The 13293-nt window shown below is 48.8% G+C and overlaps 1 protein-coding gene across 8 annotated transcripts in view; it reads left to right on the top strand.

Moving 5' to 3' along the window:
- Nucleotides 1-13293, top strand: part of trps1 (trichorhinophalangeal syndrome I) — a 94950-nt gene that overhangs the window by 73652 nt on the left and 8005 nt on the right. For all 8 annotated transcript variants that reach the window (XM_077009043.1, XM_077009036.1, XM_077009037.1 and 5 more), the window contains one exon: nt 7973-8095. In XM_077009043.1, coding sequence (XP_076865158.1) covers nt 7973-8095 — 123 coding nt within the window. The remainder of the gene's footprint in view (nt 1-7972; nt 8096-13293) is intronic.

The raw sequence follows: 13293 nt of genomic DNA, 5'->3' as shown, positions 1-13293 counted from the left end.
AGCTTCTTTTTTGCTCTTTAATTCGACAGAAATCTATTAATTATCTTCCACTTTCAACTCCAGTGGGGGTTTATATAGTTTTAGGAAAAGCAGCATAATCACATAAATGACCTATCAGACATTCTTAAACAATCACTGTGGGCTCTGGAGTCTCACAGAGGAGATGTTTTAATTCACCTGATGTTTTCTTCTGAGCAGGACCGTCTCCAAGTTCTCATGCATGCTCATCTGGAACCATGGAAAGCTACGGTGATCTGTGTGTGTTCCTAGCGGTGGGGGGGACCATATATAATGGAAACAAATCCCTGTTTCTGCTTCAGCTTTTTAGGGATCATACAAGTGACCTTCCTCTGAAGTGACTTCAAGCTTGACCTCGGTAGATCATTTTTGCCACCAGCATCTTGAAATTCTGACGTTCTTGAAGTAGCCAGCTGCATTTTTCATGAATGCTAAGGTGGCGCTCTATCTGTGTGGGCATCAGCGTGGCTGTCTGCTCATGAAATAATCAGAGAGCGTTTGTAGATTCCATCAGGATGTGGCCACTCACCCTCGGTCCTGTTTGCTGTTTCAGCATGGACTTTCATATCGGCTCCTTATGAGGTTATGATCAGGGGTGTTTGTTTATTTTGCTGCCCCGGCCACCTATGTGAACCTCGTGATCGGGTCACTGCTAGATACGACTTTCAGGGCCAGAGGGAGCCCCTTCAGTCTGGGATCCCACGCTGAGCTTTTGCTTGTCAGCCTACAGAGCCAATCAGAGTAGCTAGACAAGATCTTTTTCCATTTAAGACTTCTGTACCCAGATACTTCCCAGATGCTGACTTTGCAGCTACTTAAGATGTTGAGATTCTAAATGTGTTCAGTTTCCCTGTTGAACCTGCCAGTGTTGCTGACTTTGGATAACCTGTCGCCCCCTTTTTACACCCTGAAGCCCTGACCTGCTAGAGCGCCGCGATGTAAAGTTTACAGTGGGATGTACAGAGTCTTTGTTAGCTTCTCAGAGTCTTGCAGATACACACACACACACACACACGCACACACTCACACACTCAAACTAACTCTCTCTCTCAGACTGATGTTTTTGTGCCATGGTCTCTTGTTTCCCCTTCAGGGCAAGTTGAACTAAGGTTTCCATGTCCTCTTTCCACATTGTATTACAACACAGGCCATTAAAGTGAAGTGTGCGTGAGCCAGGTTCATGGTAGTTTTCAGGGTCAACCTCCTCCACGTCTCCACACAGGCAGGTTGGCCACAGGTTGGCAGATTACATATACTAATACACTGAAACCTGATTTCTACCATCTCGATGGCCACCGGCTGTGTTTCCTCATTCTGTACAAGAGTGATAATCTGGACATATACAGCTTGTCCCCAGCAACCAAATTCACGACTGTGAGCTTGATCAAACATAAAGTAATTGTGTGTGTTTGTTTGTTTGTATGTTTTATTGGTTTTAAATAAGTGCTCTCTGGAAGCATTGAGGTGCACAGGGTGTCATATCTCCACAAACACAACTGGCTTTGTTGTATCGCTTACTAGATTTGACAAAAGACCTGGAGTCATGGATAGACAGGCTTAGTGTAATATTATGCGGAATACCATCTTCCATGCGAACTTTGCTCATGGGCTCTTCCAGCTGATAACTGTCCTTTCCACCACATGAGTGGGTGTGGCACTGATGTCATGGCCAAGATCCTGATATTCTCTGCAGCCATTGTCTGGGGCCACCTGCTTTCACAATCTGACATTCATGCCGGTCCGCCACAAACAAAGGAGTTGGGGGTGATGGTACCGACGGGCCGCTCGGGGGGACGGAGGCAACAGCTGGCGTGTTCAGAAACCCAGCCGCAGTGCAAGCAGGCCTTCCGTTCCGTCACCCGCACAGGATGTGTCCTTGAAGGCACTGAATGTCGGAGGATCCTGTACACTCCCGGGAAGCTTTGGGGGAGGGGAGGGGAGGGGGGTACTGGTACTGAGTGGATTGGTACTGCCAGAGAAATGTAATGCCATTAGATGTAGAAGGAGAGTCTGCAGCAGTGTGTGGAAACCCGAGTGGCTTTTGTCTTGTTACAGTGGAAGAAGAAAGACAGACAGACACCTTCTGATTTTTAATCAGCTCTGGACTCAGCTCATTTCCTGCTCTGCACTGGGTATATGCAGCATCAGAGGCTGAACTTGACTCTTCCTCTTTCGTTACCGGTCATTTCCGTTTGCCTGCGTTCAATAGAGGCCCCTTGTGCCATGAGCTAAAAGACTGCCGGATCGCAGGCCGACGTGACACAGCCCGCCGGGCTCTGAAGGAGTGAAGCTTATCTTCTGATCTAATCCTCTGATTCCTCTGATCTGCCCTGACAGAGGGGGAGAAAGGTTAGAGATGGCCTCAGAGAAGCGCGCTCTCACCAGGGGTCCGTCTCCTCCGAGCTTCCCGGTCCGGATGGTTGAACGGAGGCTGAGAGGGCCGGCCAGCTGGGTCAGGTCAGAGTGGTGAGGGACCGTCGTGAGTTTTTCTGGGCTCTACTCGCGTCCAGAAGGTGGCTGAGATGAGAGAAGCCCGGTCTGCTTTTAGAGGCCCAGTGCGTACTCTCCTACCTCATGGCCACCGTGTTCCAAGAAGGCTCCCGAGGAACAGTTCCTTCCCCGTTTTAATAACGCGAGCTCCTTCTGCCACGAAGCGTGTCGGGGGGAATCTGAGAGCCGGAGGATCTCTGCTTAATACACTGCGATGTGACCCTCTCTGTCACATCTCCAAAGACTTCAGACAGAATATCTTTGAAGAAAGAATTCATTTATAACTAATAAATAATGAATTAATCACCAGTTGGATTATGCGTTTAGGGACGCAATTTAGACAGAGACATCAGATTTGCGTAAACCTCCTTGTGAAGTAGGACTTGATGGTTCGATATGTCTGGAATTGTAACCAGATGTTTGCCTTTGGCATAGAGATAGCACTGCTGGAGCTGCAGGATGTTGATGCAGGACTTCTACAATTGAAATTGTCAGTAGGGGTTCACCTAATTTCCCTGCAGCTGATTAAATAATTGTTTATTTAATGTAAGAGGGCCTGTGGATTGCCTAAGTGAATTAAATTTAATTTCATTTCAGTGGCTTTGTGTACAAAGCAGTCATTTTAAACCTTGCTATTACTACTGTCCATGGAGTACATGATGAAAGGGTAGTGATTATTTTCGAATATTCCATTCTTAATTAGTGTCAGACCAAGACCTTGTGGAGAATCTTCTCTCCCTCCACCATTAATGTGCATCATCACAGACACACAATCATACAGCTCGTTTGCCTGCAGTTGACCATGGGAAACGTCTTGCACATCCATGTCAGGAAATCGTCCAGTGCCGTGAACATGCCCATGCAGAGATATGCTGGGGGAAAAACACATATATTCACCCATTTTTCTGGCCTTTATTTTCAGGCCCCAACGTAGACTGTGTGTAACTGCATCTTCTAGCAGGAACAACTACAGATCAGTGGTGCGTTTGGAGGTACACAGAGGCCTTCTGCTTGCTCATCTTGGTGCTGGGAAGACGTGATTGGTGTCATTTGATTTGTTGATGAGAGGACGGATGGAGGAGTCTGCTGCTCACTCAGCTGGGAGAAGTGGAGGGAGGTGTTGCAACGTAGGATCACATTCGTTAAATAAATAGATATAATTAGGTCTCCACTCTTAATTACTTCAGATTTTTTTCACAAGGGCTGTATCGGAGTCCCCTGAGCTCCTGGAGCAAAGCATTAATAATCAATCACGCACAAACTGAATGCACTGGGCTACACCCACAGAAGCACCAACGAGGGTCATGGCCGTTCATCAGGGCCAGCGTTGCGGACTCGAGGACTCAAACGCTTCTCACATCTACAGCACTAATGTTCCAAACCTCCTGCTGCCTCCTGCTGTGCCCCCAAAACATTGCAGCCTGGACATGCATCATTATTTGATGTATTGGACATGGTCCATGATTTACACCTGCAGACGTTGCCTGGAAGTGTGCGGTGGGCCATCGAGGGGGGGCTTTATGTGAGGTAGCGCAGAGCAGTGCTGCCCTGCCATTCCTCTTCATGGTGGTGAGGAAGAAAAGTGTTCACAAGCAGCTGGATTACAGGACACCAGCGGAGACGCGGGGTAATGCAGGACATCACGGGATAACACAAGACCAACGGGCCCTTCCAGCAGGATGGAGGGGCTGATGTAGTGATGAAGCGGAGCAGGTCAGGAAATGAGCCCAGACACCCCTCCTCCCTCCCCCCAGTGCAAAAGGGGCGGGGGGGGGAACAAAGCACAATACATTATCCCGCCGGGCGGCAGTGTGGCAGGCGAGAAAAATGGCTGAGCACTTAGGGAAAACAAAGACAATCAGGGCTTTCTCTTCCCCAACACCCCCCTCCCCACACGGCCGCCGCACCTTCTGTGAGCAGCTGCAGCCAGCCAGCAGAATGTGGAGGGGATTTCACCCCAACCAGTGTGGAGGGGATTTCACCCCAACCAGTGTGGAGGGGATTTCACACTCCCCTTCATCTTGTCCTCTCTTGGAGCTGTGGTGGAGGTTGGGAGGCCAGTGGAACCTGGCAAGACTAGGTGCACATTCGCTTTTACAGATGGCAGAGTATAGTAGTTGATAATTGAATAGGAAGTCTGGGATTATGAACCACTAGACAGGAAGAGGCTATTTTTGTGCTTTCCTGTGTAATTGACACTTGAACTTGTTGGATCAAAACCTCCTGTAAACACCCACCAAATCCTCTTCCCCTATATGCACGCACAGACACACACCTCCCCTCGTTTCCCGAAATCCACCATCAGCCTGCCCAACCTTTACCCAACCTTTACCCAACCTTTACCCATCCTTTACCCAACCTTTACCCATCCTTTACCCAACCTTTACCCAACGCAGCGGCTGTAGAGGAGGCAGCTCATTATGTGATTTGTGGCAGGAGGGCTACATGCAGGGTTTCTGAGCATGCCGGCTTGCACTTAGGTGGTGCGGTGTGCAGAATGCTCGCAAAGGAGAAGTGAATGTGCACTTCACGATTTTCATGCTAACCGTGCGCTTTGTGTGTTTTCACGCTAACTGTGCGCTTTGTGTGTTTTCACGCTAACTGTGCGCTTTGTGTGTTTTCACGCTAACTGTGCACTTTGTGTGTTTTCACGCTAACTGTGCACTTTGTGTTTTCACGCTAACTCTGCGCTTTGTGTGTTTTTACGCTAACCGTGCGCTGTGTGTTTTTTTACACTAATCGTGTGCTGTATGTGTTTACTGCTGTCCGTTTGCTCCCTGTGCTTGTTGAATAGTCATAACAACAACACTGCGTTGTTTGCTGCTTTTGGCTTGCTAGGAATTTGGCTGGTTGTGAAACTGGGTCCCGTTTGCTTTGTACATGACTACCGCAGAGCCGCATGATCTAATGAGACACATCTAATGCTCAGCGCCAGTTGTGCTGTCTTATTTGTGTAAATTTAGACAGTCTGTAGTATTGCTCACTCAGTGTTAATCTATTAGGCATCAAGGTAAATAAACATGAATAAATGAATACAGTCCCTGCTGAGTGGTGAATGCAAGTCACTCATTTCACTAGCATTCCTACTGGGAGCTTGGACACACACACACACACACACACACACTCACACACGAGCAAGCATGTGACCGGTCGAGAAAAACTGAAAACAAAAACGTGTGTATGTGCCCCATATCAATATTTAATGGCAGATTAAGGAAGCTTCTGCTGTGGCACTTCTGTGGGGAAATGCTGCTCTGTGGGGCAGTCTCCAGTGTGTCCAGTGTCTCCAGTGTCTTCATTGTCTCCAGTGTGTGTGTACCAACCTGCTGTTTGCTTTGCCAGGTTGGACTTTTGTTTTGATTTGGTCTGGTTGAGTATTTTCGTGCCTGCTTTCCACAGCGGCTAAATAGCAGGCGATTACCAGCAGCCTCATTAACAGGGGTGAGGTGGGTGAGGGGGGTGAGGGGGGGTGAGGGGGGTAGGGATGTGGTATGAGGGGGGTGAGGGGGGTGAGGAGAGTTAGGGGGGGTGAGAGGGGTAACGGGGTGAGGGGGGTGAGGGTGTGCGCGGGTGAGGGGGGTGAGAGGGGTGATGGGGTGAGGGGTGTAAGGGTGTGCGCGGGAGCTGCGTGCTAAGTCCACCGTGCAGCTGCGCTGACTCTGTGAGAGGGGGAGGGGCAACACGTGGGAGTGATTTAGCTCTGCAGCCCAGAGGGCCAGAGAAGGATCTCCACTGAGTTGATGACGGACGCTCTGTTTGCCTTGTAACACTAGAGCAGGATAGGAAAGAATAAATCAATCAATCATAGTGCGCCTGTCAGGCCCAGTATGTGGCCCTCTACAACCCCACTGAGATGGGAAAATATATACCTTCTCACTTTAGGACTGTATGAAAGCATTGGGAAAGAGATTAGCTTTAATTTGATTAGGATCTAATTCGTCAGTGATGTATGGGGATTTGAGAGCATGGATTCGGAGGCTCGGGAGCTACAAGCTGATATCATTGCTGACGAAGGAGCGTTAGGCCAGTGTTATTTTATGTCTTTTTTAAAAAGTTCTATTCTACATGTTTGGCTTTGGAGAGTTAAGTTCACATTATGCGGCGTATAGTGTCTATCAAGTTTTCAAACCACTGATGACGATCTGATAATCCTGATAGAGCATGTGTGTGTGTGTGTGTGTGTGTGCGTGTGTGTGTGTGTGTGTGTGTGTGTGTGTGTGTGTGTGTGTGTGTGCTTCAAGCATGGCCTCCTGTCAGAGCCGGGCAGCTGTCGGCATGGATTTGCACTTGCTTGTTCCTTACTGAGACATTTCTCCACGAGACTGGCCTCTTGCCGTGGTGGTGCGGTCGTGGCCACGTGAGTTCCCGCCCTGTCCTTCCCCTTCGTGTCCGTTCGCTTTGTGCACGTGTGATTAATGGCGGATGTCGGCCGTTGTGAGTGAGCAGGCATCGGCGAACGCGAGATCATAATTGGTTTCGCTGGGGCGGGGGGCCCTCCAATAACACATCTGGATGGAAAAATCACCCAATGGGGAGTTGGATGTGCCCCAGGTCTTTTTACTGATACATTGTGAAACACCCGATGAATCAAGTGCCCTCTCACTGCCAAGAAATCTCTCAAGATGATGCCAGCGTAACGCTTTCCGTTGGGGATGCATCGCAGGACGGTCAGGAGCATCGTGTTTGTTCTGGCAGGCAAACAGGCTCCCTACACGGGTTGTGAGATGGTAAAGAATTGGCACAAGCTCTGTAGGTCCGATGAGTTTTACAGGAGCCGTAATCCTGCTTACACACGTGCAGCTCGTGGGAGTCGCTTGCAGTTTGTAGTTTGACTAGAGAGAGCAGCGCTCAGCAAATGGGTCAGGTGTTCATCCTGTCCCTGTGTGGGTAAGTGGACTTTCAGAGACTGAAATCGTACGAACAGTGCCGTATATACGGCGCTCATGGATCGAGGAAGTGTTGGTGACTGTGTTGGGTAATTGTTGGGTGAGCTTTGGAGCGGCAGCTGTGGAGCAGGGGAGGAGCTTACTGAGGGGAGGAGCTTGCAGTGGGGAGGAGCTTGCTGAGGGAAGGAGATCAGTGTGGCTTCTCAGGCTCAGGAGCCTAGTGCTGTGTTCATGTGGCAACACAGTGGTATCTTCTGATTCTGTAAATCAATGGAAGGTTAAGTAAAGATCTCAGTTTCTGCTAATCCCACCATTGCCACCTTCTGATTGGACAGAACATGGCTCCGCCCTCAGGCTAGCAGGCCTAATAGCCAAAGCCCCCGCGGTCTGGCTCCATCTCCCCCTCTCCGTCACTCTGTCTTTCTTCAGAACACTGAGTCTCCCTCTCTGACCTTTTTTTTCTTTTCCTTCTACCTCTATTCAGCCTTCTCAGTAGCCCACAGTCTCACTCACTTTGACGCTCTCTCTCTCTCTCTCTCTCTCTCTCTCTCTCTCTCTCTCTCTCTCTCTCTCTGCAGCGGCGGCGAGGATCAGGGGTCTTCTGCGCCAACTGTCTGACCACCAAGACCTCACTGTGGAGGAAAAACGCCAATGGGGGATACGTGTGCAATGCGTGTGGCCTCTATCAGAAGCTCCACTCGGTAAGGGGGTTTTGGGGGAGGGTCTAAGGAGAACACCAGAGAGGGGGTGGGGTGGGGAGGGGGAGGGCTGTGGGGTGAGGAGGGGGGTGGGGGTTGGCGATGACGTCTCAGGAGCCCACCTACGGTTTCCACGAGAGGGGGGAGCTGGTCTGAATAGCGCAGCAGGAGGCCAGTCGCTGCTGTATGAGCGCGTCTTGTGTGTGCTGTAGGGCTGTGGCCTGACCCCCCCCCCCCCCCCCCCCCCCCCCCCCCCCCAACCAGAGGAGCTATGGCCCTCCTGTCCACACCGCCATCTCAGGCAGCCGGGGGCCCTCCAGAAACGGTCCAGCACCTAGTGAACCCTTTTTTCCAGCGAGCTTTCTCACGATTGGCTAAACCCAAACGGCAGGGCCAACCTCGTGAGTCCTGTCAGGGTCACAGATTCACACACTCACACGCAAGTGCATGTTCTCAACTTTCTGAGTGAGCGTTCTCCCCCACACTCCGCTCTGCTGTGAGCAACTGATGAGAGCAGTTGAAAGGATACAACTAAAATATATATGTATAATGTAGATCAAATGTAATTTCAGCCTAACATTGAACAGATGCACATTTATTTATTTATTGGTTTAAATGAGAATTTGAGACATACTCCATATGAACAGGTCTCAAATCTAGCCTCTAAAATGAGCAAAACCCAGTTTAGTTGTTATATTCTGCTCTCCCGAGATCTGTGTGCGTGCGTGCACGTGTGCACAAGCGTCCGTGCGTGTGTGTGAGCGCACGTGTGCACAAGCGTCCGTGCATGTGTGTTCATGAGCGCACGTGTCTTCCCTCTTGCTCGCGCTTAAGTCCTGGCCTAAAACCTAGAAGTTTTCTTTGTGCTTCCTTTGAAACAGCGTCAGAATAAACATGGCAGGTAAACAAATTTGTCAAAATTTGAGGAATTACACAGACGAAACAAAGTGAGCAGTGTTCTCGTGCCCGTAGCCTGCTGCTGCAGTTGACTCTGCTCATACATTTAAGCCCTGGAACTCAGCCGGAACTGCACTGCGCCAACAGATTTTTTCCCCCGCTAATATGAGAAGCATTTGATCGTGGAGGCTCTCTTTCCCGGCGCTGGTCCCGGCTATCTGCCCCAGTGCCTGGGTGGCGGGGCCCTGCTAACAGGGCTGTGCCTGAATCGGTGTGGTCGGTCAGGACGAGGTAGCTAGGCACGTCACGGCCGGGCCACAGGAGCTCTTTCAGGGGCCGTGCCACCTGGTGGTTTGTGTGGGCCCCCATCACACCACAGGCGCTCACATCTGACTGTCTGTCTGCACCGCTTCTTGGCTTGGTTGCCAGATTGGAGGAAATGCTGTCTGTCGACGAATTGGATGACTTGTGGCGATCTTCTTTTGATCCATACTGTATCTTGCCACATACACATCTAGAATTATTCAGAAACTTACAAAAAAAAAAATAAAAAATAGAATGTTTTGGTGTTGTAACTTTTAGATTCAGTTATTTCAGCAGTTTATGTAAAGTAAATAATCCCCCCACCAGAATGCATCTAACTAAGGCATCAGATGCAGAAAGAAAGAAAAAAGTATCTGAGAGAGAAGACTTGTGTGTCATCAACCGCACAGCAGTGTGGCCTCCACCACCAAAGATTCCACGCAGGCTGTTTGAGATGTGATGTGTCCTTCACCGGTGCAGCAGTGGACCCAGTTGAGTTCTTCTCCACTGGACCATCAGAACGTGTACACACCACACTTCACCAGCACTTAATAAGATGGAGGGACAGAAGATGGGCAGTGCATCTGGCTCCCTGGAATGTCGTTACTGGCAATGATGGGATGCCTTGTTTGTTTGTTTGTTTGTTTGCAGCAGCTTATTTTTAGCGTGTGACTGCTGAGTCATGTTTTCTCTCGAGGCTAATGAGAGAGACGGGGAGTGAGGGAGGGGGTAAGAAGTTACCGGGTAGGTTTCTGACAGCTCGTCCAATCACAGGGCTCTTGGACAGCTAATTAATCATCTTGGAGATTTAGTGTTGTCACACTAGTACCAAAGACATTCTCCTTCAGAGTGACAGCAAGTTTCTAGTGGTATTTTTATGCTTTTCAGCAAAAAAAAACTTTATATGTTGTTCATAATAATTTCATAAAAGCACCTCATAAAACCAGCCTGTGGAGGCTTCTAGATGTATGCCTGGGTTCCTCATGCTCGAACAGACTGGAACAGTAAATGTCTTTCAGATTTTTTCTTCTAATAATTGAACTCAACATGCGTGCGGAGTATGTGCCTCTGCAGGGTATAAAACGCAGTGAAAAGCCTCCACTTCATCTTTCATGCAAAATTCATTGATGCAGCACTTATTATGCGGAATGCAGGCCTACAGAACTGCACTGAGGGTTTTGTGCAGCCTTCAGCTCCATGGGCCTGTGAAAAAGACCAACGTCGAAGGGCCAGAAAACCGAGACCCAAGCTTCAAAGAGAAGTCTGGAATATTGGCGTGCCGTCGCTTTGCTCACGTGCAGCGCGGCGGAGTCGAAGGGTTAATCTCACGTTTTTGCCCTGCGAAATCCTCACGGCTCCGCGCCCCGGCTGGCGATGGCTCCGGCGGGTTTGAAACGCAGAGCCCGGTGTGTGTGCGCGCACGAGGCAGGGCCCGCGTGGAGGCCCACGCAGGGCCAGAGCGTGAGGAGTGCGGCGAGGCATCACGGCGGAGAGAGAGAGATGCCGGTTCTGAGATCCGTCAGCTTCTCTTTCATCTCCTCAGCAGAGATAAGTGCTGTTGGCCATCGCCTCCAGGCACTCCAGAAGGCAGTCGGAGATTCTCACAGTGCTCCGGGGTTTTTCGGCGTGTCTTGAGAATAGACGAAAATATAGGAGCTGTGCAGTCCTCCAGAAATCATATTTAACTAGGAAGCGTGTGGTTTTGATCATCTGAAGGGCTGAGGTGAATCGCAGATCTCTTTATTGCCAGGTGCTCTCAGGATTTGTTGCCAAGTGTAGTACAATTTCAGGGTTTTCCTGCATTTATTTTCTTCCACTTTCTCTTTTTTTCTTCTTTGTGTTTTTTTTTTTTGAGGTGCAGCTACTATGCGTACAGTGGATTTTGTTCATTTGTTTAGAGATTTTTCGTTTAAATAAAATGTACAAATTTTCTAGTAAAGAAGATCGTCATGCTGTATTTAAAATTCACTTTACCCCAACCTTGCTGAGCTGTAGCTTTTAGAGGTTCTTTCAAAAATCATAATGAGGTGCAAATTGAAAAGTATTTGAATAATCCAGTCATTTTCTAATAAAGCAGTATCTGTAATGAATCCTAATACTGTGAAGATTCATTTAGCTGTTGAAATAACTGAAAACCCTTAAATCCTGCATACAGACAAAGAGTTGAGAAGAATGTGGCAGAATTTGTGTGTGTTGGTGTATCGGTGTGAGTGCACACGCTTGTAGGGGTGTGTGTGTGTGTGTCCATGCATGGGTGTGTGCGTGTGGGTGTGTTTCCATGCGTGGACGCGTGCGTCTCTGTGCATGTAGGCTGAGGGCCGCCCAGGTCCATCAGTAGAGGGCGCTCTTCCTTCTTGTGTAACTGCTCATGCAGTTCGGCGCTCCAGACGGACTCCCTGCTTGCCGTGAGTGCATGTGTGCTACTCCACACCCTCCAGCAAGTGGCATTGCACATGGAGGCACCAGGAAATCTGTTTAACTGATTTAACTGTTCGACTTTGCTCTCAAATGGCCAAATGTTCCTCAGAATATACACTTCTTCGTTTTGCATAGAACATATGGTACAGGGCCAGGAGCCTTTGTGGAACTGTGTTTCTGCATAAATCTCATTTCCCTGCAGTCTGAAGGGGAAAGCGCTGTCGGGGAAGAGAGAATGATGTGTTCTCTCTCATCCTCGCATCGTCTCGTCTCCTACTGCCGGTCCTGCCCTGAAACTATGACGACAGATCAGAGTGCAGTCACGGTAACCAGCCACGGTAACCAGCTGCCGTGTGGGCTTCACATCCCCTGCAGCATTCGCTCCTCGTAGCTGGCAAACGTCCAAATCAGAGCAGACTCATTTTCATTCTCTGGTGGTGAATTCGCTCCTGTGCCCTGAAGAAAGAAGGTTTCACCTTCGTCGCCTGCCTGCGCCCACCCAATTAGCTGGATCTCCTGGTGGATTGTGGGAGACGTCTGCGGAGGAGGCGGGATGGGGGCAGCATGTCTGGTGGTGGAGCGGTGAGTGAGACGAGACCTGTCAGCTGGATAAAGTTTGCGAATAGTGTACTGACGTCGACCTGAGGCAGGGTGGGGACAGAGGAATAAAGAGGAGTTTGTGGACGAGGGTGTGGACGAGAGAGCATGATGACATGGTTCTCTATTCTTCAAGGGTTGCCAATGACAGGAATTTTACAATGAGAATAAATAGATGCAAATGGTAATTATTTTGTATCAGTCTTCATAAATAGAATAAATCATGATCTTTAAACTGCTCTGGTTCAGATTTGTATCTCTCCTAACTCTGCGCTATTCATTCCTAAAACTTTAACATTCAGAACACTGTTTTGAATGTTAAACAGGCCATTCCAGTAGATTCTTTGTATGTTTTTCTTTGTATTTGGTTTGGAGGAGGGGGATGTTGGTCTTGCTGCCAGTAAGATGAATCCCTACTCCACTCATTCAAACACAACACATAAGCAGTTTACAGGTCATTTTCCAGCCAATCCACAGTGTGTATTTTAATTCTGCGGACCAATCGGAAGTAAGTTGGCGTCCACTTTGTGATCACACCTGAAGCAGTAAAGCACAGAGCAGCTCGTCTGTAGCAGCAGGGGCGGCAGAGCTTAGCAGAACTGCTGCGCACGGATGCGTGTGCGTTTGACTGGTCTGAGAAGGGCTGCCATCCGACACGCACAGTGGCTTTCTATTTCTTACCTCTAAAACAAACATATTGGGTTCCTGGAGCTGAGGTTGGCATTTTAATGGAAAGATGGTCAAACTAAATGAGGAAAAAAGTAGTTTTAAGACACGGAAAATTTGAAGAAGATTTTGGTCAATTGAAATGGTGAATTCAATTTAGAAAACACCACTTTTCCAGCTCATTCTGAATTAATAATTTAATAGGTAGAGAGCTTCATATATGTGAAACTATTTCTATACATATAGATATCTAATTAACACTAGAAGTCCCTGAAATTTCAACCACCCCCCTGAAGTCCCAAAAGAGGGTCCAAAGAACC

The sequence above is a fragment of the Brachyhypopomus gauderio genome, chromosome 6, assembly GCF_052324685.1.
Source record: "Brachyhypopomus gauderio isolate BG-103 chromosome 6, BGAUD_0.2, whole genome shotgun sequence".
Taxonomy (NCBI): domain Eukaryota; kingdom Metazoa; phylum Chordata; class Actinopteri; order Gymnotiformes; family Hypopomidae; genus Brachyhypopomus; species Brachyhypopomus gauderio.
This window is presented reverse-complemented; position numbering and strand designations above follow the sequence as displayed.